Source organism: Pogona vitticeps, chromosome 2 (genome assembly GCF_051106095.1).
Source record: "Pogona vitticeps strain Pit_001003342236 chromosome 2, PviZW2.1, whole genome shotgun sequence".
Lineage (NCBI taxonomy): Eukaryota > Metazoa > Chordata > Lepidosauria > Squamata > Agamidae > Pogona > Pogona vitticeps.
In genome coordinates, this window is record NC_135784.1 from 69,146,402 (window position 1) to 69,171,575 (window position 25,174).

Consider the following 25,174-nt stretch of genomic DNA (forward strand, 5'->3'; position numbering starts at 1 on the left):
GACTTGCCGCTCCTGGCCGGGCCCGCGCTTTCCACTTGCTCCGCCAGCCGGAGAGCAAGACGTGCCGCCCTCTGAGCTGGCAGGGGCGGGCCCAGCAGTCGCGGCCGCGGAAGGAAATTCCCCCAAGGATCCCCCGCCCGCTTTCCTCCTCCCCGCCTGCCGCCATTATGCCAGGTTAGTACGCTCCTCTCCCAGCGGGACTGAAGGAGGGAAAGGGATGGCGGGCCGCACCAAGTCTTGGCTGCAGGGGGCGCCGAGAGCAGGGCCCCGCCGGGCAGTTGGGACGCTCCAAAGTCCTTACGTTGGAGCCGAGACGGGCTGTTTGCTTGCCGATTCCGGGGCTTTTTGTGTACAGTACTTGCAGTGGGGTGGGTTTGGCGTTGCTTGGAGTGCGGTCCGATTCTGCCCTTTCGCTCTCGCTCAGTTTAATGGGGCTTAGTCCTATAGGGTGCGTAGGGCAGCAAAGGTGCATTGGGCATCCTTTTTGTCCTTGCACGTGTTTTCGTGGAAGCAAGTTGAGGAGGGACTTATCCCCTCGGGAAGTGCGAACGTTTGCAGGTGTGCAAGGCAGGAATCCTGGGCATGCCCCGCTGCTTTCAGTGAGCGCTCCTCCCCAAGTGCCCCCCCTTCTGTGTTTTGGACTGAGCAGCCTTGTCCTCGGTATGTTTGTTCGGCACTGAGTCAGCCAGTCCGCGTGTGTGAGTCATCAGCACTGGAAATCGAGTCTACGACGTGCAGTGTAATATTTTTGGTAGATACTGCTGGGAGGGACTTTGTATATGTAAATACTAATTGCTTCGGCATCGCCACAAAATGATCTTGCCCTAAGAAGCTCTAAAGGAGGTCTTTCGCTCTCGACCTTTACTCGATTTGTATTAGCGCCCTTCCTAAGGATCAACGTCAGCATATGTTTGTCTTTATATCTGACTAATAGTTGTGCATAACTGAAGTTGCTCTAAAGTTTAGTTTATTCAAATTTTATTTTGAATAAACTAAAACAAAATTTGAATAAACTAAACTTTACAGCAACTTCAGAAAAGAAGTTGCATCCTCTTCTGATTCCCCCCCCCCCCGCGTTCTGTGAGGGGAACTGAAGGAAGCCTTCGATTTGCTAATACAGTACTGCATCTGCTTAGATCCTTCTGTGGCTAAGCTGAAAGTGATGGCCCTCCCATCTGCAGTTACACATGCCAGAACTGAACCAGAACAGAGTCGTCCTACCCTTTTACCAAAGGAAACAGTAGCCCTTCTCCAGGGTTAAAAATGAAGGACTGGCTGGTTCGCAATTACGCATACATCATGTGGTCACTGGGAAAAGTAGTGAGCTAGCCCATTCCCAAAGCAGAACAAATCCCCATCTTTTTGCACACTTAGGTCCCTCATCTCTAGTAAACACATATTTCCCTTCTCTTAGTATCTGCATCCATAGTGTAGTGGTGTTGGAACAAAAAGTACTGGGAGACGTATGTGACGTCATCTAACTTATAGCGACCTAATAGAACTTTCAATGTAAGTGAGATATTTAAGAAGGGGTTTAACAGTGCCATACCATGACTTTCTTTATCCACGTGGCAACTCAGACCCGGGTCTCCTGAGTCCTAGTCTGTCACTCTGTCCACTATACCACACTGAGGTGATGGTGATGTGTTGTCCAGCCAGAATATTAACTCTGCCATCATCTCTCATTAGTTCCTTTTACTCTCTGTTACACTTGTCACTAGAAATCGTGCCTTCTCACCTGTGGCCCATCCTTAAGGAATGGACTCCTAGTAGAAGCACATCAGGCGTCCTCCCTCCCATCCTTTAAGAGCATGTTGAAGATTGTCTTGTTATGAAGGGCATTCAAGGACTTGCTCAATCACAAAACTCAGTCCCATCTCTGAAATGCTAAGTGATCTCAGCTTCTAATGATGGGTGGGCTGTAGCTAGTTTGATAGCAACAGGCTGGAGAGGTTAGTGACAACATCATCTATCCAGCTGCCTGCAAATCTAGGCAGAGCAAGGCAAGCAGAGATGTTGAGAGGCAGGTATTTACTTTTCTTCAGCCCTTCATCTGGTAGACTTTGTGCCCTGACTATTCTACACTGATGTTATGAGAGCTACTGCAACATAGATCCTTCTTCGTGTAGGCATCCTTCACTCTTGAGAGACTATGGTAACATGCTCTGAATAGGGGTCTTGGAGCAGTTTCTGGTGTGGCTGAGAAGGCAAATATGAGACTGACAATCCCTTCCACACTGAAGACAAATACAATCTGTCCCCTGTCCAGTTCCCTGATTTCGCTGCTTTCGGGACTGCCTCTTTGCCTTGGCCTGCTGGACAAGTGTCTCTTCAAATTGGGAGAGGCCATGCTGCACCACCTGCCTCCAGGCTGAACACTCAGATGTCAAGGTTTCCCATCTGTTGAGGTCCATTCCTAAGGCCTTCAGATCCCGCTTGCAGATGTCCTTGTATCGAAGCTGTGGTCTCCCTCTGGGGTGATTTCCCTGCACTAATTCTCCATACAGGAGATATTTTGGAATCCAACCGTCAGCCATTCTCTTGACATGCTCAAGCCAACGTAGATCCTTCTAGTGCTACTGGAATATGTGCAAGGAGACTGCATTGCAGCTCCTGATTATGCCAGCATTGCTCTTCCTCCAGAACAAGATCAATGATGTCCCGACTAGAAGAAAATTGATGGTGACTTCTTTGTTTACTCTAGGAGGGGGCAACTAACTACATGTTACTGAGAGGACTGCATCTCCCAGCATTCCTCATCACTGACTTCCTTGGCTCTGAATGAGGCATGTGGCAGTGCAAGAATATCTGAGCCACAGGTTGTCCACCCTCTGCTTTAAGGTCCATTTGAAAGTCTGGTTTCAAACTTCTTAAAGTCTACTGATTTTGAAGCCTAGAAGTGGAATGTTTGAGTCATTTTGGAATCTGAAGACTAAAACTAAGTCTTAACCAGACCTGTTATTTAGATCCTTATGGGCAAGCAGCTTATTTTTAGGTTGTGAGTCATCCTTGGATTCGTGGTTGATGGAGACAAGCAATTCAGTAATTGTGGGATGGGGAGAATCTTGTTCTTCAGAGTTAGCCTGAAGAACCATCTAGCAATCTTGAGAGATAGCCCTGAAAGATCGCTGGATGGTGCATGCATGAAATTCTAAATGATGTTTGCCTAATCTTCAATATCTGTCCTAAGCAATACTGATAGAGCAACCTAGTTAATTTAATGGCCTATATCTGAATTACTTTTCCAAAAATAGCGGAGGTATTTGAGTTGCTGATGCAAGGACAGGCAGATGCTTCAAATAGGAACATTTATTTTAACACTCCAGTGAAGATTATAACAAAAGTTAAGGAAGCACAAGGCAACAAATTATAGTATCAGCATCAGGTGCTTTTAAATGTTCTCCGGAAGACAGAGTTTGGAAAAGTTACTTTTTTGGATTACAACTCACCAGCATGGCTACCAAGCCATGCTGGTGAGAGGATTCAAAGTATGTGCTGAAAATGAGCATTCTCAGGCCTAGCTAAAGAACAGGTTCTTTCCTGTGTGGAAATGGATGCCGCTACTCATTTATAGCCTTTATTTTTAACCGCTGGTTTTCGGAGCTGCTCTTTCTTGAGTGAAATCCTAGGTGATTCATGTGGCTGGTTTCCTGACCTGCAGCCTTTCACTTAGAGGCCATCACTTCAATTCCAAATCTTTAGAGACGAAAACTTATCAGCATTTGCCAGCTGTTTCTTGACGTGCAGCAATCCTCCGGTCTTGCACTGTATCTCTGAGGAGAGATGTCTGTCATTAAAGCAGGGCAAAGGCCTCTGATTAGGAAGGCCAAAGGAGTCAATGTAGGTTGGCCAGAAATTGTTCCCTGGGGTGTATACGCTGCATGCTTAGTTTGCTTGTTGGATAGCAGAGTGTCAGATGGGAATAGTTATTTCCTCCCTAATACCTGAAGGAAGTTACTGGTGATGCAGTGAAAGGACCCCTGACTTCAAACTGCATGCCACGGTGACTCGTTCTGCAAGCTATGATAACTTCATGTAATGGCTTCAAGGGGGTTGGTGGGGTTACAGCAGCCCTCCCCAACCTCACATGGGTTGCGAATGATGGGGATTGGAGTCTGGAGGATGCTAGGTCAGGAAGGGCCAGCTTCTTGCATATAGGTATCAGAAGCTAGAATTGTTTCTGTTCTGGCTCTCTTCCTTTGCCCAGGCACTACCTGGGTATTGCACATATCTGTTACAGTAATTGCTTTTCAGCCCAGCAGGCTGCCCTCAAGTGGTGCACCATAAAATATACTAAACACATTATTTCAAGACCTGTTCCACACAACTGCCACAACTGAGTTGCTGCTGCAGCAAAAGCCCTAGCTTGTATATTCGTTAAGAGAAAATGAATTATTTAGGTTAGCAGAATGCAACAGGCAAGGAAAAGTAACTTATTTCATTCATTCATTCATTCATTCATTCATTCATTCATTCATTCATTCATTCATTCATTCATTCATTCATTCTGTTTATATCCCGCCTATCTGGTCGTTATGACCACAATAACTTGTCTAAATGATAAGGAATTTGTTGCTGGTACTTAATGCTCTAGGAAATCTAAACAGGAGAACCAAAGGATGTAACAAAGCAGATCTAGACTTGAGTAGAGAAGTCCTTAGAGATAGCTTGCAGATGTAAAGGTGTGCTGATGGTTATCATAGAGGTGGAGTCTCATGACGTGCTATCTATCACAAGCAAAAGGGGGCAATCTAAGCGTGGTTACTTAAAGAAAGCAGAAGAGAGGTCAAGATGCCCAATCTCACCTGACTCTCTCTCTCTCTCCCCCCTTTCTCTCCTTCCCCTACTGGTTATGTAGGTACAATTGTGCTACTTTTGTTCAACAGCCCTTCTGGGTATGAGGACTCTGTTGAAGATCTCAGATTCTGACCAAGCCTGTTCAAGGGATGGCAGGGTTACAAATAATGTTGGCCCCCAGTGGTCTCAGAACTTTGTCGGTCAACCCCAGCAGCTGGAATTTGAAACACATTAGAAGCCCAATGTTAATGGCTAATCCAAAGAGTAAGATTGTCAGATCATTCCATTCTAGTTTCTAAGGCGAAGTAGCTTCACATTTCTTCTTGGCTTGGGGGCCTCTGTGTCTTATTTCATGAAAATAAGGGCTGCGTATGCTGGATCAGACCACATGTCAGTTTAAGCCAGGCAGCACTCTTTCTCCAGTGGTGGTCGGTTGGATGCTCAGAGAAGTCTACCAGCCTTGTCCCCAGTGTCTACTGTTTAGTGATCATAAAGACTGAGGAAATATGTATATATGCCTCTTGCACAATTGTGTGTGCCATCAAGGGTCAGAAATGATGCAAAACAAAGAAAAGGGGGGGAAAAGACCCTTTCCTCTCAAATCAATATCTGCAGAAAACCCTGATCTGAATGGCTTTCTAACTTATTTCTTTTATGTAATGATGCTGGTATAATGATACAAGCTTATGCTTTTCTGCCAGCAGCAATCAAATTCATAATTATGCCTGCAGAGTCTACAACAAACTATGGATTTGTTTGATCCTTTCTAAGAATTGAATGAGTGAAGTGGGTGGGGAAGGAGCACTTAAACCATCTGCAGTTATCATAATGACCCGGTCATTCAGCAAGAATTGTTAGTATTATAATTGCCTGCTTAGTGGGGAGAATAATGTTCTGTCATTTTGTGAATTGCCGGAAGGCCGAAGTGATGAACCTTTTGCTTTGTTAGCTTTACTTGTTGTGCAGAACACTAAAATACTTGCTTTATAGTTTTCCATACTGCCCAATTGCTTGGCAGCCTAATCTGTGGGGATGCAATTCCTTTTTGGATAAGTGTTCCATTAACCATTCTTCTTCCTTTATTTGTATAAGAGCATTGCACAGTGTAAAAGTATGGATGTATATGAAATACGGGTAAAATTAAAAACAAATGAAAATGATAATTAGACTGTTTTTGATCAGAAGTGGGCTACTTCAATAGTGATATCTCAGCTCTTTGCTAAATCTTCTTTTGTACACATGATGGGGCATAAGTTGCATACACATAAGTGCTGCATTGGTTGAATTTCTCCACAGTCACAGAAAATTTGTCCTGTATCCAAGTAGCCCTATTTTACTTGAGTGTTCTTTGTCCAGCCTGCTTCACTTCAAAGTCTAAACTTCCAAATGGTCCAGCTAGAATCTTTTCCAGGTGGGAGGCACTCTTCAGCATTCGTCCATTTGGCAAAGTGTGTTGTTTTTCCTCTCCATAGGCTTAGCCTAGCCTCTTCTGGTTTCATATTTAGAGCTTGAGATGTGTGCAGAAAACCTTTCCTCGATTTTAGCTGTCATCTAGGGGGGTAGTGCTCATGAAGTGGATACGCTTGGTGCTGCATGACCGTATTTTTTAAGCCACCTTCTTCAGGAAAAAGGCAGGGTAGAAGTATTTTAAATAAATTAAATAATAAATTATTGGGTTGTTGTAGGTTTTTCGGGCTGTTTGGCCATGTTCTGGAGGTTTTTCTTCCTAATGTTTCACCAGTCTCTGTGGCTAGCATCTTCAGAGGACAGGAGTCAGAACTCTGTCTGTGTTCTGTTGTAGTGTGTGGGATAGTTAACTATTTGTAGCTGTGGGATCAGGTTTTTTGTCCTTTTCAGAGATTTGGTGATTATGATGATCAGGGTGTTTTTTGTTATGGGTCTATTGTGATAAGGGGAAGAGATGATCTGTCACTGTGATTGATGGATGTCGTTAGCTAGTCTTTTGTGTGTAGTGCTCACTGGTCCTTGTGGCTGGATAAGACTTTGTTGACCTTTTTGCAGGCTGAATTTTTCAGTGCTAGGAGCCAGGCTTTGTTGAGTTTTAGACTTTCTTCTTTTTTGTTGAAGCTGTGCTGATGTTTGTGGATTTCAGTGGCTTCCCTGTGCAATCATAATGATTGCTGCTGTTGTCCAGTACTTCTGTGTTTTGAAATAGGATTTGATGTCCAGCTTGTTTCAGGGAGTGTTCAGCTACTGCTGATTTTTCTGGTTATTTTAGTCTGCAGTGTCTTTCATGTTCTTTGATTCTGGGTGGATGCTGCATTTTGTGGTCCCAATCTATACCTGGCCACAACTGCAAGGTATCTGGTATACACTCCTGAAGACCATAATCACCCAATCTCCTGAAAAGGGCGAAAAGCTGATCCCACAGCTACAAATAGTCAACTATCCCACACACAACAGCAGAACACAGACAGAGTTCTAACTCCTGCCATCTGAAGATGCTGGCCACAGAGACTGGTGAAACGTTAGGAAGAAAAACCTACAGGACATGGCCAAACAATCCGAGAAACCTACAACCATCGGATCCAAGCCGTGAAAGCCTTCGAGAATACAATAAATTATTTCATTCATTATTTGCTAGCACTTCTCAACATACTTCTGGAGAACCAATGCCAGCCAAATAATTGACTTTATTTGATGTGGTAGGTTTCAGGCAGCCAGTAATAAGCTTGTATGATTCATTAAGAGCTACATCCAGTTTGGAATGTACTGATTTGTACCATATGGGACTAGCATATCCTGCTATGGAGTAGCCCAGGGACAAAGCTGTTGTTCTTATTGTTTGTGGGTGTGCATGACAGTCTGACCCAGCCAGTTTCTTAAGTTTGTTACTTCTGGCAGCATGGATACCAAACATAAAAATGTACATGTGAACGTATATGCTTACATAACACATTTGTATATGTATGTTTAAACAGTGCTCCATCATTGGAAGCATTCAAGAAAAATTTAGACATCCTTTAGATTGAAATTTAGACATCCTTTAGATATCCTTTGATTTGTATTCTGGCACTGAGCAAGAGGTTGGTCTCATAACCTTATAGACCCCTTCCAACTTCATGATTCTATGATTCTATGAGCAACATATCTGTATGTGCATTTTGGTGCACTTTGCAGAGGATTGTTAACTATGCAAATGTTCCATATATAATGGTGCTCCGACTTACAAACATTTCCAATCAATAAAGGAATGGTAAAATGGTTCTGATTATAATCAGCAAAACCAGCTGGAAAAACAGTCAAGGGAAGGCATGTCTTTGCTTATTTGTGGACACACTGTGCACTAGTAAAATGCTTGGCCTCACCGAGGAGATAATTCCATATGGCAGATGCCACAACAAAGAAGGCCCTCTTTTGCATTGCAGCCAGATGGACATCTGTTTGCTACAGTATTCGCAGGATCCTCAGAGGTGAAAGATTGGAGCAACCCACACAGAAGAAGATGGTCCCTTAGATAACCTGGTGCTAGGCTCTCATTGGTCTTGTATAATACAGTAACACCTTGAACTTGACTTGATAACTAATTGGCAAATAGGGCAGATCTTGCAGTGTAGGAATCATATGTTTGTGGTAGGAAGGTCCACTGAGTAGTTTTGTTGTTGCATCCTGCATAATCTTGAACTTCCAAACCAACATTAAAAGCATAGTACTTGTAGATACCACACTCTCTAAGTAAACCATTTGCTCTATAAACTTTCCTGGGACTGTACATGAAACTAAATAGTGATGCATCTCTGTTCCACTAAACAGTAAGATCTGCATAGATTTCTTCCCACAGTATTTCTTTTGAAAGGAAATGTGCCCTCTGAATGTAATAAAATGGCAATGCATTGATAAATCCTTTCTCTCTTTTTCACTGCAACAGCTCTAGCCTGCTTTACATATCTATTTCGACTGTGCAGTCCAATATAAGGCTTCATTCATTTTAGCAACTAGTGATTTCAGAGTCTATTATCTACTATAGTCACTGCTTCATAAAGGAATGACTTAATAGGTAATAGGCTTTTAAAAATTATTTTGTTAATATTGACATAGGCAGAACAGTGGTCAAAGTTTTTTTAGAAAGCGGATGACCATTAGTGAAGCTGATGAAATATTTATGTCTCGCGACTAACATGGGCTGTTACACAGATCTGTCCCATTCAGATGATAACAATACAAATAGTAGAACATGGTTTAGAAATATTCCATTTGGACGTGCAGCGTTAATTGCTAATTATCTTGATTGTCACAATGGCAGTAGCAAACCCCACTTTGGGCAGAAGTAATCTGTATCCTCAGACCTCTTTCTGTGGAGTTGGGAGAGACACATTTGCATGGGAATGGGGTGACTCTGGTGAAAAATATTAAGATGGTAATTTTCAAGCTGTGTTCTGAGTGTGTAGTGCACTGCATGTTCAGAAGGGATTCATTTAAGAAAGTATTGTATTTTCTGAAAATCTGAAAATGATACATATTGTGCAAAGGTTTAGCTTATGGGAACAGCCTCTTATCCTTTGTAGTTTCTTTTCTGCTGCCATTAAACAGGGAGCATTTTTATCTCCAGATTCTTCACATTACAGTTCCTATTAATTACAACATCCTCAGTCCCTTATCGTTAACCATGCTGGCTGTAGCTTCTGGGGAATGAAGTCTGAAGATCAGGGCCACCACAAAGAGGACCCACTGACCACTCAACCACACTTTACTGGGTGTGGGTGCTTGCCAGGTGGGTTCACTGCACTAGTGATTGGGAAAGTTTCCTTTGAGACCCCTTTTTTCTCCAACACCCTGGAGCCAATGGGCTCTAGGGAGAGACAAAAACTTTCAGGTTGTTGCTTGTGGCTACAAACTAACCTTGCATAGTAGAAAATACTAGGAACCCACAAGTTACTAACAAAAGTTCTGAATATAAGGCACCTTCTGCCTGAGTGAGAATGCAACCGTAAAATGTTTTTATTTTACTGAAATAATTTCAAAAGCATGTATAGATTTAAAAACTCAAAGATTCTAAAAGAATGATGAAATTGGGTAATTCCATGGTGAAGGCAAAACAAAACTCGCTCAGAGACTTAGGCAGTTAGGATTCAGCCCCTCAAAAAATAAGAAAGCTAGCTATCTAGTTCTAGACTTTCAATGTACCATGGTTTCAGCAGAGTAACAGTTTGGGATTACATATTCAAGTTAACATGAACTCAAGAACTGCTTAATTTAAACATTCTTCTGACTCACCATATATCCCATCACCCCCTCTCTCAATGGCTCAACCCTTTCAGCCAGTCTGATACTGTCTCTTTCCTAACTAACTGGCAATTTCTGCATGAATAGTGGTCAGATAACACAGCTGTGACCAATTTGCATACCATGTGAATTCAAGGAGGCTTTGCCTTTCACAACACCTCACCCCCACATTTCCAAGGCTACAGATAACAACTTCACACCGTAGAATCCTGGCTCGTTAATTAGAAGGTGCATTCTTTCTCCCATCCAACTCCTTTTAGCTCTTCACAGACTTGAGGGAATGATTCCTTGCTAATTTCCTCAGAAGGTGCAGAACATCTTGATGGTCAAGGTTATGTCCAGATCAGAGCAACAGATCAGGATTGGGGAGAGTCATTCCAGTTTGTGTTATGTCCTTTTGCTCCATTTGGGCCGCCTACCCTCTCCAAGCCTAACCTGCTACATCATGTTTGAGGAGAATAAAACCCACAGATAGTAGATTGCTTCAGAGGAGGGATGGTATAAACTATAACAATATAGAAGCTTTATCTGGACCATATTCAAATTGACGTGTTGGCAGGATATTCAGGAAAACATTTTTGGGAGACAAAGATAAATGTTAGCACTAGTGTATGAAATGTGAAGGAGCAGATGCTGATGTCATCAAGTATCAGCTGAAGCATCCAAAATGAATGGACCCCTCAAAAAAAAAAAAGAGATCATTCTATATATAAGAGCTGGGCAACATTCCCTCCAGATGTTCAACTACAAATCCCATCAGTCCTCACCATTTACTGTGCTGGCTAGGACTGATGGGAGTTATAGGCATCCCATTGCTTCTATAAACATTAATTGGATCAGATCCTAATATTCTTTATTGTAATGCATGATTTTCATTATATGTTTTCCACAAGCAGCCATGCCAGTTCCAGCTTTTTGTTGGGATAAAATGAATGCTTTTTAATTATGCTTGTCAGGGTTTTGATTTGCCTGAATGTACAGCAGTATATGTACTGCCGGGGGGGGGGGGCTTTCCCATCCTGTGCATAATGTTGCTTCACATTTGCTATTTACTGAAGAAAATAAAAAAAGGAATCTTATCTTAAATCCCAGAGATGCTTACATTGCATAATTATCTTTGCTGCACAAAGCACGGGATTTTAAAATGGGTCAGCACAAAGCTTTAGATAATGATAGAAGTTGTTGGGAGGCACAATTTAGAAAGCCTGCCCTCGTAGGCACAGCGCCGGCTTCCTGAGATGCTAATTTGGAGAGTGTGAATTGATGCACCCTGTCTCTTCATTGCCAGTATGCTATTGTAGGCAGCATCTATGACTTTGGAGCAGGAGATGCTGAGACAGCAAACGGAATGAAAGACCGCCTGAACTTCCTTCGTTTGCTGGCCCCTTTGCAGCACCATCTTTCAGGAAGAGGTCCCACTGTGCTCTCTGGGGTATACGCTTAGCTTCAGAGCTTTGGCAGGGATAAATAAGTTGAGGATTTTTAAAAGCCCTCCTGGATCAGAGCAACGGCTGCTCTAGTCACCTATTCGTTTTGCACCATGGCTAGTCCGTTGATGGTGGAAAACTCACAAGCAAGACATAAGTGCAAAAGTGTCCTGCCGCTCATTGCCACTAGAAACTGGTATGCAAAGGCAGACTGTGGCTGAAATGTGAGGAGGTCTATGTATTCCACGATCAGGAATCACTGAATTTCCATTCATTTGGCTGGTTAGTAGCCATCCCTGCATCTTGTGGCTGAAATTTCCACAGTTTAACTGCGTGTCTTCTGAGGAGACCGCTTACATCTAGGACTAGAACATCCAAGAGCTGTCTCAGAGGTTGTTCACGCTGGATTATATCTGAATCACTGCTGGTATGGTTTGGTTTGAACCCAATGATGCCGTCCAGACATATTTCCACTTAGATCGATCCATCCTGCCCTTTTGTCACACACTTTTCTGGCACAGCAGCGGGATGTGTATTCTTTTTGGTAAAATTGTATACCTTGTGCCCACACCAAAATGGACCTGTGTGCAGCATTAACTGTGGAGACAAATATTGTGACACATTTTTTTTTAAAAAAAAGCTACCTTCACTCCAACAATTTCCCGTCACACTGCAGCTGTCCTTGGATGTTCTTACTGCTGCCTCCTTACTCATGAGTAAACCAGCTAAACCTTGCTCTGTATGAACCTGCAACATGGGAGGAGAGGACCTATAGCATGATCTTCTGTGTGGACAAAAGGATTGCTCAAATAAACCACACTTAAGATAAGCCCCTTTTAAGCATGGACAAGACCACACCCATGGGCAGTAGTCAAACACTAATATTATTTGCACCTTCCTATTATGCTTATCAGGGTTTGATCAGACTGAAGTCATAGCAGGGTCTATTAAGTCAGGGTGGGTGGGTGGGGGTATCTCACTTCACAGTACATAATCCTCCGTGAACTTCAACACATTTAAGAGTGGCCTCAGGTTTCTTAAACAGCAGGTCTTTCTGGAAAGGGGAGGGGTTTACTTTCAAAAGGGATGGTAGGGTTTCACTGTCCCTAGGAAAAAAATCTTTAAAAAAAAATCCCCATGGGACTTGCCTAATCACAGCCATGGAAGAAATTACAGAATTGATACGTAGTTTGCCACATGCAACAAATACGTGTGAGGAATTCAGAGCAGAAGGAAAGAGCCTTCCTCAAACACGGGCGTTGCTCTCAAATGCATAAAAGTAACATTGGGAATTTCCAGAAGGATATAGTAGTGGGGTGTGGTCCGATGTGGTTAAGTTCATTTATGGCGCTTTCCACTGATGTTAGGAAAGGGGGAAAAGCAGATTTCTGCTCTGAAGAGCTTATATTTGAGGTTTTGACAGTAAAATGAACTAGCAGAAGACGGATACACCAGAACTTGAAGCAACTACATTTACTCCTCTGGAGACTAGATTTATTTGTAGGAATTATCCTGCAGTGAAATAGCTGCAATCCTCTTGCATCCACAGGCTAAATGCATCACTACGTCTTGTATTCTGTTTCTTCTCATCCAGGATTGTCAATTCTTAGTGGTTTGTTCAAAACCTAAAGTTTGCCCTGGCTCCTACCTTCTTCATTCTTCCTTTTTACCCTGTTTTTTGGGGTGGTGGGTGGTGGGTGGTGGGGGAGACTATCTTGTGTCCCAGCCAGCAAAGAATTAGAGCATACAGTATATGTATATTAATTTTATCAAGATGGGTTGAGACAACATGGAGTTATAGAACCACTCAATTTATGGGGCAAATGGAAACTGCCTGCTGGAAATCCACTTGAATCTGTAGAACTGCAAAAATTTGAGCAGTTTCAGGCGCCAGCATTTATTTTTTTAATGGGAATGAATCAGGCTCCTAAAGAGCTATTACTTATTGCACTAGGAGGCTTTTATGAATACTTTTTTCAGTTCTGTTGAAGATCACATTATTAAAAAGAAAGGGATGTGGGATGTGAAGGCAATGAAAGCTTAACAGCAAAATGGCCATTCCTTTATTGCAGGCATTTATATTTTGAGGCACTGTGGAGAAAATAGTCCCATGGCTGCCAATGCAGCAATAAAAGTAGGATATGAAATTGGTCTGAGGTTAGATTGGAGCACAGTTTCCCTTTTAAGGGACAGAATTCAAAGGTAGTGTAGAAAATGTAAAAGTGTTCCAATTCTAGAAAAGAGGATTTTGTCCAAAGCTGGAGGTGGAAGCAGTTTGAACCTTCTGTTAAATATACATAGAAAATCAACAGACTTCTCCTTGTGTACACCACCCTCTGTCTCTCAGGCCCTGCTTTGCATTCAGTTTTTCATTTCCCAAAGTAGCCAGGATTTCATAAGCATCCGAAGAAGAGAGATCTAGGCTTGAGGGTCAATCCCAGTTATTCCCTTTGGGGTTCTAGACCTTACTACTGAAATATCAACAGATTTTTATTTGTACTCCAAAATGTCAAATGTTACACCAGCATCACAGAGTACAGTTGTGCTGCAAAAAGTGTGTGTGTGGGGGTTTGCAGCATTTTATGGGACAAATGGAAACTGCCTGCTGGAAATAAATTTGAATCTGTAGAACAGCAGATTGCAAAAAAGTATTGCAAAAAAATCAATTTAAATTATTATTTTAAAGATTGAAAATAGTATGGACACTTGATGAAAAATGAAGTTACCGACATTGTTTGAAGTTGTGCGGTGTGATTTTTTTTATGCTTGCCACTTTTGCCCAGGTGTATTTTTTTCTCATTTGGATGAGGGCTGACTAGCAGATATATCTTTGCTTTCTAAGAAAACTGCAACAGGTCACCTTAGACTCCTTGTTTCTTGTCCTTTTAATTAAGAACGTGTGTGTGTGTGTGTGTGTGTGTGTGTGTGTGTGTGTGTGTGTGTGTGTGTGTGTGTGTGTGTGTGTGTGTAAAGTGCTTTGAATCCATGAAATACATTGTACAGATTCTTAGCATTTGTTAGCATTGATACTATTATTATTTCATGAATGTCTGCTACTCTAAGGAGGCTTGCTTTAAGGTGTTCTTATAAAGTGTCTGATGCCACATCCTAGTGTAAAATATTCTGTACTGAAAGTGAATTATTCAGTACATATCTCAAAATCTTGCTTTGTGATAATCTGTTTTTAATGTGTTGCTTCTGTTTTGTAGATCTGACATACTGTGATCGTTTACGGCAGGACACAGCTTTTTTAACAAGCAACAACAGACTAAGTGAGCAGGTGGTTGACAAAATTATTCTTCAGCTAAACAGAGTTTACCCCCAAATTCTCAGCAATAAAGAAGCTGAAAAGGTAGTTGAAAGAATCTTGCATTTCCAGACACATACTATTTTTTTCTTTGGCATGAAGGATTGTGTTAATGAAAAATAAATAAATAAATGAACAGTTAGGACAGTGATAACAGGATTATGGTTGATTAACAGCTTTTTCCCCTGCCCCCCCATCTTATTGGAACAATGGACACAGAGTTTAACCTTATTAACTTCTCCCCTCTCATGTATTTGAAAGGTATTTGACTCTCCCTACTATTTTATCCTGTTCAATGCTTTGTGAGAACCAAAGTCTGCCAGTGAGCTTCATGGCTGAGAAATGACAGTTTTTATCCAACACTTTAACCATTAACTCAGGACGTGGTGGTGGTGCTGCGGGTTAAACCGCAGAAGCCTCTGTGCTGCAAGGTCAGAAGACCAGCAGTCATAAGATCAAATCCATGCAACGGAGTGAGCTCCTGTTGCTTGTCCCAGCTCCTGCCAACCTAGCAGTTTGAAAGCATGCAAACATGTGAGTAGATAAATAGGTACCACCTCGGTGGGAAGGTAACGGTGTTCCATGTCTAGTCGCGCTGGCCACATGACCATGAAAACTATCTTTGGACAAACGCTGGCTCTACAGCTTGGAAATGGGGATGAGCACCGTGCCCTAGAGTCAGACACGACAGGACTAAATGTCAAGGGGAATCTTTAACTTTTCCTTTAACCTTTTCACCGCACTCTCTTTCCACATAATTCCCTCTTCTTCTGCCAGCTGGCAAACTGGAGTTATGAACTTGGGATCCTGTGAGAATCAAAAGCTGATAGTAGGGAAACAGCATAATATATGGGTCCATTAGAAGTGTTATATGAATCATGAGGGTATCCTAACTGTGTGTATACTTAATCATAGGAAATTTTAATAATCTTTATGCAAACATAAATACCTTGGGAATCGGGACCTATGCACACTATTTGAAATGTATCTCTAAAGGCTTTTAAAGACTGTGAGGGTGAGAGCAAGGGCATTCTGGCTCCTGCCAGTGGACCATCTCACCTCCCAATGGCCATGGAATATTTTCCCACCTCTAGCTCCCCAGTAGATATAGGAGGAGCTGTGTTGAACAAAGCACAGGGTGATGGTGATGATAACAACAACAACAATAATTTTCAATAAAATCAATAATATACAAACATGCAACACAACATTTAACTTCCAACAGAAATTCAGCTGGCACCCTCACTGGGTATTTTTAAAAGCCAGTTTAAAACTTGGTTATTCAAGCAGGCCTTCCCTCTAGTCAATTAAGTCTTTCTCCTTTTTTCTTTTCTTTGCTATTCCATCTTGGTAATCCTCTCTTTAAATTAATTGTTTTAAATTGAAATTGTAATTGTAATTTTATGATTTTATATATTTTTATACTGTTCTGTTTTATTTTGTAAGCCACCCCGAGTAGACATGGTCTAGAGGGGCGGGGTAAAAATTAAATAAATAAATAAATAAATAAATAAACTAACTAACTAACTAACTAACTAACTAACTAACTAACTAACTAACTAACTAACTAACTAACTAACTAACTAACTAACTAACTAACTAACTATAACCTCAATATTATGTGCATGAACCTGTACATCAACATAGAAAAATATAAAATTCAGGGAAAGAGGTAGAGGGAGAAGAAGAATTCCTTAAGGAAGGGGACAGGATAAGAAGATAAAAGGAAAGGAGGATCCAGAGAAGGAGGGATGAGAGGAGAGGAGAGACAGAAGAGGAATGCTAAAAAAAATGGAAGTTGAAGCTTGTCAGGCTGAAGTTAAAGTATTGAAGGTAACAGATCTTTGAGAGAACTGGGAGTGTGTGGAATGGAATGACTTCTTGGACTGGGGAGCTGGTCATGTTAAGAGTTCCCAAGGCTGAGGCAGAAAGACTGTGTTGGTCATAAGCCCTCCTTCTGGGATGAGAAAGAGAGGTGAGAGAAGAGGAAGGCGCTGTGAGAATACCTTCAACACAAAATCCTTCAGCCTGGCCCAGTTCTCAGGAGACAGCCTGTCAACCCCGCCCCCCAAGCCTCTATGAGGAGCGAGAAGGAGGGATAGCTCCCCCTTTTAAGCAGCCAAGCATAAGCCCATCGCTATTGCGATACCCCTGTCTCTCAAGTGGGCCTTCCAGGTAATGGAGGAACAAGGGATGGTTCAACAAAAATAGGGGGTGAAAGTAAGGGGATCAATAAAAAAAACTGTGTTTGGTTCAAGTTCAGAAGAAAGGTTTTATGTACCACTTAGCAATGTTCCTGCTTTACAAGTAAACTCCTGTTTAATAAACACCGTTGTTGATAAACATATTCCATCTCTGGTAGTGAATTCAAATATGGAGGGCATGCACAGTAAATGCGATGGCTGCAATAATTTGAATGGCTTTATTATTTAATTAATTTTTGTTTTTAGTTATGCTTGGTAGCTGCTGTGACTGCTTTTTTGGTGTAAAGGTGGGATTAAAATGTAATAAATGAACAGAAGTGTAATAATTAAAAAGGACCAGCTCTTTGGAACTCTGGAGGTGGCTGATCAGTGAGGAAAAGCAGATTTTAAATGTATACCGTTTCTTAAGCTGCTTTGGGTACCTGCATTTATTATAGTTTGTCCCTAATGTAGAGCATCAGTGGGACAACTCTGTCCCCCCCTCCCCGTCTCTATTTGTCTCTCTCTCTCTCCCCCCCCCCCCCCCGCAGTGTTGCTATGTATGTGGCTGTTTACTGATGAGGACCACTGGTCCTTGAATTTTCTGTACTGCATATGCTGATCCCAGCCAGACAACAGATTACTAACATGTCAGTTAAAAAATGAAAAGCAACTTCATACAGAATCAAGCATGCTTAAATAAACTATAAAGCTAGCTTTGTGGTCTTTCATGTGGCATAAAAGTAGGAAAAGATGGCTTTGACATTATATTTGCAGTGCTGAAATCCAGTTTTTGGCTTCTCTCTAACCAGTGCTTTTGTCCTGCAGTTTCGAAATCCCAAAGCTTCTCTTCATAGCCGGTTGTCAAATCTCATAGCCCACTTGCAGAAGAAAGGCGACAAACCGTGTCAAGAGTTTTACCGTGCTTTGCAGATCAATGCTGAACAGCTGTATAACAACTTGCCAAGCAGGAGAGTCCTAAGTAAGTTGAAGTGCTAGTAGCTTTTTTCCCGTCAGTCTCCTGTCAGCTCTGCCTCTTCATATCTTCTGACTCTAGGGAGGCTGTTGATTCTGATTCCATGACATCAGTGGATCTGCTTCAGGTTGTAGTCAGGACTTTACAGGTCCTATCAAGGAGGCTGAGCCTATTTGGGGGCTAGGAGTATGAGCACCTTTAAGTACTCTTGTAAAGTTCTGAGTAAAACCCAGAGTGGATTCACCACTCTGCAAAATAAAATCAAACTTCTTAGGAGTTGTTTCATAGAAACACCAAAAGGCATTTTAGTGAATGGGCAGCCAAATGATTATTTGCATTTGTTGCCATTGCATCCTGTACCAATTTGATAACGAATAATCTGACAGCTTTTGGCACTTTGCAGATGTTTATGGTGTTTTATTTAGGAGCTTTAAAAGCCAGGCAGGCTTAACCAGAGAAAGATATCTAGTGTTTCTTGTTGACTTCCCAGATCATTCGCTGTATAACAAAGGATCGGAATGTGGCTGTTTTGAGTCCACATTTGGTTCTGAGTAGATGATATATTAAAATTTAATAGCAAACTTTTCTTCCATAAAAAAACGTTCTGCTATTTCTGAGAGTCATAGTTCTGCCTCTGCTAATATTTCTTTTAGGGGGAAATAACATTTGCTTATTCAACTAATCCTCTATTCACCTATTCCCCTTCGATCGCTTGTGGAAGGGGAATGGGGTAACTCACAGGAGAAAATTGTTGCTGATTAAAGAGTGAACAACACAGGAAGAGAAGGAGATTCGGACCTGATGGAAGAAGAAGGAAATAACAAATTTCTCTCATATACACATGCTGAGGCTTAATTACTAGCTGAGTTATTCAGTAAAACATGGATACTAGAAATACAACAGATAGTGCCTACAGAGATTTCATAATTTATGGTAATTTGCCACTAAAAGTTACAACTTTTGCATACCTGCACAAGAGGATTTTAACTATGATGTACTTAATCTAGTACTGTATTAGGGTTGGCTCAAAGAGAGGACCCCTTCATACATAGATATGTAATCTAAGCTGGTAGATTTTAGGTTTTAAGCACTGAGCATTAGATCCGAATAGAGCCAGTGTGTACTATTCAGTTTATGCTTGTGCAGTTACAAACTAGTACATCATAGCAACAAGTAGGACAGATGTGCTAGCTGGTGGTGAGATGGACTTCAATATTTTTGAAATGACAGCAATGTTTAAGTTTTGAGCAAAATAGTTGAACACAAATACCCCAGTCTCTTAGTGCGAATGAAAAACTGGAGGTGGGCTGTAGCATCACATACACTTTTTCTATAGCCACTCTGCTATTAAATGCAAATTTCTACCCCTCATAGGCATCCTTCAGTCTTGAGAGACTATGGTAACGTGCTCTGTATGGAGAACTTGGAACAGCATCTAGTGTTTTGACGCTGTACGTGAAGCTGGAGTGTCCTCTCCAGGGCCTGGGTAAAATAATGTGTAGGATAGGCTGTTACCCAACAAACAAAGCCCCCCTCTCCACGTCACTGGAATAGTCCAATGGAAAGGCAAGAGCCAACGCAACTGGTTTCAGCGACGTCGCAGGAGTTGACAGAATGACAGGAACTGCCTCTGGGACTCCGGCTCCGGATTTTGCCTTGAGGTTAACTCCTGAAGCTTTTTCCATGAGTGGATATAGCCACAAGGCAGTGGAGGTTTGAAGTCAGAGTTTTCCTTCACCTAGACGGGCTGCCTTCCAGGACTGAATGAGTTCCACCTACCTGGCCTATTCCCTCCTGGCATGGACAGTGATGGTGGTGCCTCAGTGGGGGTTTGAAATCAGAGTTTTCCTTCTCTTAGATGGAAGGTTTCTTCCTGACCAGGGTTTGCAAGCCAGTTTCAAATCCTGATTGCAACGGGGCCTCCCTGGATAAACCTGACAGTACTTAAGATGAAGTCAGAGATAAGCTTCTCAGCCAGGGTCCTTTAGAGTTGCGGCCCAAGGAAGGAACATCAGTATTAGTCACGGTTCTCTTTTCACAATGTGCTATTTGTGGATACTGAGAGGAAAATACACTCTGGTTTCAAGGTAATATTGTTCCAATAAACACACTACAGGTAGCAGAGATGATTTATGGGTGGGCTGTTCATATAATTTGAGAAGGTTTGGTCCTGGCAGCATATTTGTCTCACTGTAGGTGTCATCTCAGTTCTGTTGGTTTGGGGGACACAATCTTCTCTTTCAACTGAATCACACACAGACTTCTTTCATTCCTCTTAACTGAAACAACACAAAGTCATGTCAAGTTGTTTGTTTTGAACTGCTAGCAGGACAATAGAAAAGTCCCTGCTTCTTATTTGTGCACTTTGTGATATATTTCATGGAAATAACCACCACAGTGGTAGAGACAAGGAACATATGGGGTTTGTATAGCTACCTAGGGAATGATAACATTCTGGGGTTATTCTGCAGAGCTTGGGGGGGGGGGAAATCACCTTTCGGTACTGCCGCTCTCAGAATCCCTCAGCCAGAATGGCCACACAGGTTCTGTGGAGGATATGTAACAGAATGAGTCATGCTTTCCCCAGGAAAACAAGTAATGGAACAAATTACTTTCAAACAGTAATTTCAAAGCCCGGAGGGGGGGGGGTATTGGCAAAAAAAAAAAGTATCTGGAGGCCATAGGTTGTCAGACAAGTATTACTAGCGAGTGCACGGAATGCTGGAGATTGAGTTGCCCTTGTTAGTTGTTATTGATGCTGGCCTTTTTTAATTAATGGAATATGGGTGGTGTTGTGGTGCTCCAGTCCTGTTAATATTTACTTGGGAGCAAGCCCCATTGAACGCTGTGGGAGGTACTCACCATTGGCATGCATAAACTCCTTACTTGCCCAGGGATAAATCCCATCAACTCTGTGGAATGTACTGGGTAGTCATATGTGGAATTTGTGTAATGAATAAAGTTGTACTTGGACAAATGGATCACCTGGTTTTGATGCCGGTGACAGTAAAATACTTGCTTGCTTTCATTTATTATATTTTGCTGTGTCACAGAAAAGATTAATTGAAAAACTGGGAACATGTTTAGCATGGGAGGCCTATTAAAATATTTAATAGTCTGGATGATATCCGCCAATATGAATCTTTAAATCAATATATGGAAGGCCATAAACAGTGGCTAATGAATGTCCTCCTTCCATGATAGCCATTGTTCAAATTCCGTGTTGCTGAAAGAGCTGGAGTGTATGTGAGAGATTTCAAAATCCTGGCTACATACTTCCCAGAACTCTTTTTTTCAGTGTTTTATAACTATGTATTACAGGAAAGTGTCTTTTCTTTAGCCTTTGTAAGAACACAAAAGTTAACAAATTCCATCTGTAGCTTTGGCTCAGAATGATTAAATGAGAAGGCAAAAGGATCAGTCAACCATATATAACTTTGGATTTTAAAGCTGAAGGAACTTTGTTCTAAATATAAGCAGTTGGCTTTTTGCCATTTGTGTTGAACAACAGTATCTTTGCATGTTGAGATGAGCTGCTTGTTCCAGAGCAGCAGCACGGATTGAAATTCCAAGGACTCCCTTTTGGTTCCAGAGTGCCTTACAGATGAGAGGGAGAGTGAATCTGGACCCAAGAAGAAGCAGTAGTAAAGGATAAGCTGAATCTTTCCCTTATTAGTTACATCCCCTTTAATGCCCTCCCTCTTCCTCTCCTGCCTGTTTTTATCCTTAGTAGTGTTTAAAACCCATACTGACCTTGTTGAACATGGATTTGAAACCCTGCATGGTAAAATTAGCAGTGCGGTTGTGGGAGGAAGAAGTGGGAATGAGCTAGCCTTTGAATACAAGCTCAAGAAATGCACGAACAGCCCATTCCAGCCTTGTTCAAACCAAAATATTATGATATGGTGCCATGAAAATTGTTACTGTTAAGAGAACATGAAGTATATACAGGTTCATCCCACCCCAGACATGTTTCCTGTCATATATTTTCAACAACTGATTTGCATTGCCTCAGATTGTATATATGCAGGGTCTGACATTGTGCATGAGTTTGCTGAAAGTAGAAAGAAAATAGGCTTCTACCCTCTGGCAAGTGAATTAATATTTGTCCTGGAAATGAACGTGCACCCCCCACGACTGCTCCCTGTTCAAAGGGAAAGAGTCCTTCCCGCAGCATTTTCAGAAAGGGAGATCCCCTTTTCCCATGTAACTAGGCAGGGGGGCAGCACTCCAGTGGTTCTGCTGAGAGATGGATTTAGAGCAGTGGTCCCCAACCTTGTGCCTCCAGATGTTCTTAGACTACAGCTCCCAGAAGCCTTCACCACCACCTCTGCTGGCCAGGATTTCTGGGAGTTGAAGTGCAAGAACATCTGGAGGCCCAAGGTTGGGGACCACTGATTTAGAGGGTTCTGCAGGTAGACTCCACGATGAGAGTGTATGTTGGAAAATGACCTAAGTGGTGAACTGGGTAGAGGTCAAAAAGGAGGGGAGGGGACTAGCTGTGGAAGGCAACCACTATTTGTTTAGCATTGACTTATTCTGTAATTTGGCCTCATAGGTCTGTGGCCTGCACATTTCTTTAAACCCATCACTGTTCCCATTGTTTTTTCTCACCTGTCAGCGGAACTAATTATGTCAGTGGTGTGTTGACTGAGTTCATGGAGCCTTGTGATTCCTCACAAGCTGACTAGGGGTTGCCTGATGAGAAAATCAGTGGACAATCTTTCTTGAAAGACAACATTCTTCACCATTACTGGACTCTCCTTAACAATGCCCAGGCACAGGAGTATGCTGATGATGTTCTGACTCGCACAAATCCTAACAGGCCCCACAGAATCCATATATGACAAGGGTGGCCTTCCAGCATTACTCTGCCCTTACTGTCCGTAGCCATGTACTGGCTTGGTTCCACAGGAGATGTACAGGAGCTCTTTGGCAGACAGGCCAACATGCAATGACCTCCCAGAATACAGAATGTTTTATAACCACTAGATTATATGCTTTCGTTTACTGTATTGCCTCTTTCTCATATTGACATGATTAGGCATGTTCTGGTGTTATATATACAGTTTATCTTGCAATTCAGCTGGATTTAGAAGGTTCAGCTATATTTTGCATTTTGTTTCCCATTTCCTTATTAATAAAGCTGTGAATAGGCCATAGCTACGTGGTGGAAGCAACAAGGATACCTATGATTTGTGATAGCTTTCTTAGCTACCATTTTTAGAAGGTTCCTGGAGGGAGAGAATGATTGGTTAATAATTGAGCGGAAGGAATCAGAAGTCCAACTTTCTTTCCTGCTTTGAGCACTGGCATGGAAAAGGAGGATTTGTGGACTCTTTCGGTTTATTATTACACTTTGACAATTGGTAATTTCCCTCAGCTTTGCATGATTTGCTTCAGAATTGTCTTGGACTGAATACAACACTAACTCTTGGTGTGTTGCTTTTGTTTCTAGAAACCTCAGATCCCACAGGGATAAACCCTGAGAAGGAGAAATATATGCTAAATGACAGGGGTAAATAACATGCATAAAATGTTGTCGGCTAAATCAATATCAGCTAAGTAAGGTTAACAAGGAAGAAAAATGTATGTTACTGCAATTTATTTATATGACGTTAATTTTAAATTGATTTGCTATGGACTAGACTTATAAGCAAGATTTTATTTCTTCCCCAGTAGTAATTTCTAAGTTGTTCAAACAGATTCTAAGATGTGATAAAATCCAATTTTCTATAGCGGTTGAAGAGAGATCAGCCAATTAATAAGTTCTGTGTAAGAGTGTGCCAGTACTAATATGCCCAGGATAGTATATCAAGGGACCTGGCATGATCAAGTCTCAAACAACATTTGGGATAATAAACTATACATATACTGGGCTATGTGAACATTTGGCATAGTTTTTAAATAGCTTTCTCACTTTTAAGGAGCAATTTTCTGGTTGTTTTTTTTTTTTAAATCCATGGTTATTCTCTGTGCAGCTGCTGAGGTTTGTTTGCAGAGCATATGGCATTTCAAATACGTGTGTAGGATATGTTTCAAGCAACTCTGCAAATGATATTTAAGGTGCCTAATCCACTCAGCTGAGCTTTGCCCTCCCTCACACGCTCAGGTGCTCTCCTCTTGGCACATTTAATGCCACAAAGCAAGAAAGGAATCCAGGCAGCCTGTCCCCGTCAATGCTGTGTTATACAGCACATTATTAAAGGAGCAATCATCACCTGAAAGCCACACTGCTGCTTCCCTTTTGGTTCTAAGAGCCACGAGCTTTGTGTTAAGACATGCCCATGTGGGGACCAGCCCTGGCCATAATGGGTTCAAGGTTACTGTTTTCATGGAACCTGCACGTGTACACTCAGACAGAAGTTCTTGTACACATTACACAGAACTCTAGAAAAAGAGGTGCTGGATTATATGTGCAAGAGCCTGCATGCAGGGAGATGCGCACACCAAGACACCATTCTGGGGATTCATTTGAATATGTGGAGAGTAGGTTTTAGGACTGGCAAGTGGACCCTGGCCATTAGTCCACAAATAACGCATGAACAAGGCTTTGGATTCTCTGTCTATACGTGTGTGTGTGTGTGTGTGCGCGCGCGCGTGCGTGCGTGCGTGCGTGCGTGCGTGCGTGTGTGTGTGTGTATGTGTTTGTATAAATGGCATTTCTAGCAATATTTATCTGATTGTCTGTGTAATATGACCTTCAAACAAGCAGCGACAATCCAGATCTGTTTGACAGGGATGAAGGATCAAAAACTGCAGGACAGTTTCCATTTTCTCTTGCAAGCTTATAGGAAGGTCGAAGCACAAGATTAGCAAGCTGTGAGGAATAAAGACATCCACAATTGTAATGATGATAACTAATTCAAAATATTTGCTCTGAGAAATTGTGGTCCTTTATTACAGTACATGAAGCACAGAGCAAGTATAGTTATTCTATTTAATTTCAAATTAGCATAGTCATGCATGGGAATAAGAATAACAGCCACTGATTCATTAATTTGAACATGTAACCTTTTTTTTTCTCAGCTGTTTTTAATAAGTAGCTAATTTGTCTTTTCTTCTTTAGATCCAACATTCTTTCTTGCTTGCTTCAGTGTTGCTGCTGGACTTGCATTGTTCATGTACTGGAACCCAGGTATTACTCTGCAATCTTTCTTTCTAAATGTTTCTTTAAAGCAGGTAGCCATGTTTAATTGACATGTTTTGGAAGCGTTCTAGTACAGGGATCAAGAAGGGA

The 25,174-nt window shown here is 41.8% G+C and overlaps 1 protein-coding gene across 4 annotated transcripts in view; it reads left to right on the top strand.

Moving 5' to 3' along the window:
• The window catches only part of CARD19 (caspase recruitment domain family member 19), a 45,107-nt gene that overhangs the window by 11,476 nt on the left and 8,457 nt on the right, over positions 1–25,174 (top strand). Inside the window, exons 1-5 of one of the 4 annotated variants that reach the window (XM_020803790.3) lie at positions 47–174; positions 14,678–14,820; positions 17,787–17,940; positions 23,393–23,452; positions 25,004–25,072. In XM_020803790.3, coding sequence (XP_020659449.2) covers positions 168–174; positions 14,678–14,820; positions 17,787–17,940; positions 23,393–23,452; positions 25,004–25,072 — 433 coding nt within the window. In that variant the 5' untranslated portion in view covers positions 47–167. Of the gene's footprint in view, positions 1–46; positions 175–14,677; positions 14,821–17,786; positions 17,941–23,392; positions 23,453–25,003; positions 25,073–25,174 lie in introns of those variants that run through there. The other 3 variants (XM_020803780.3, XM_078385343.1, XM_072989652.2) reach the window with 3 other exon arrangements.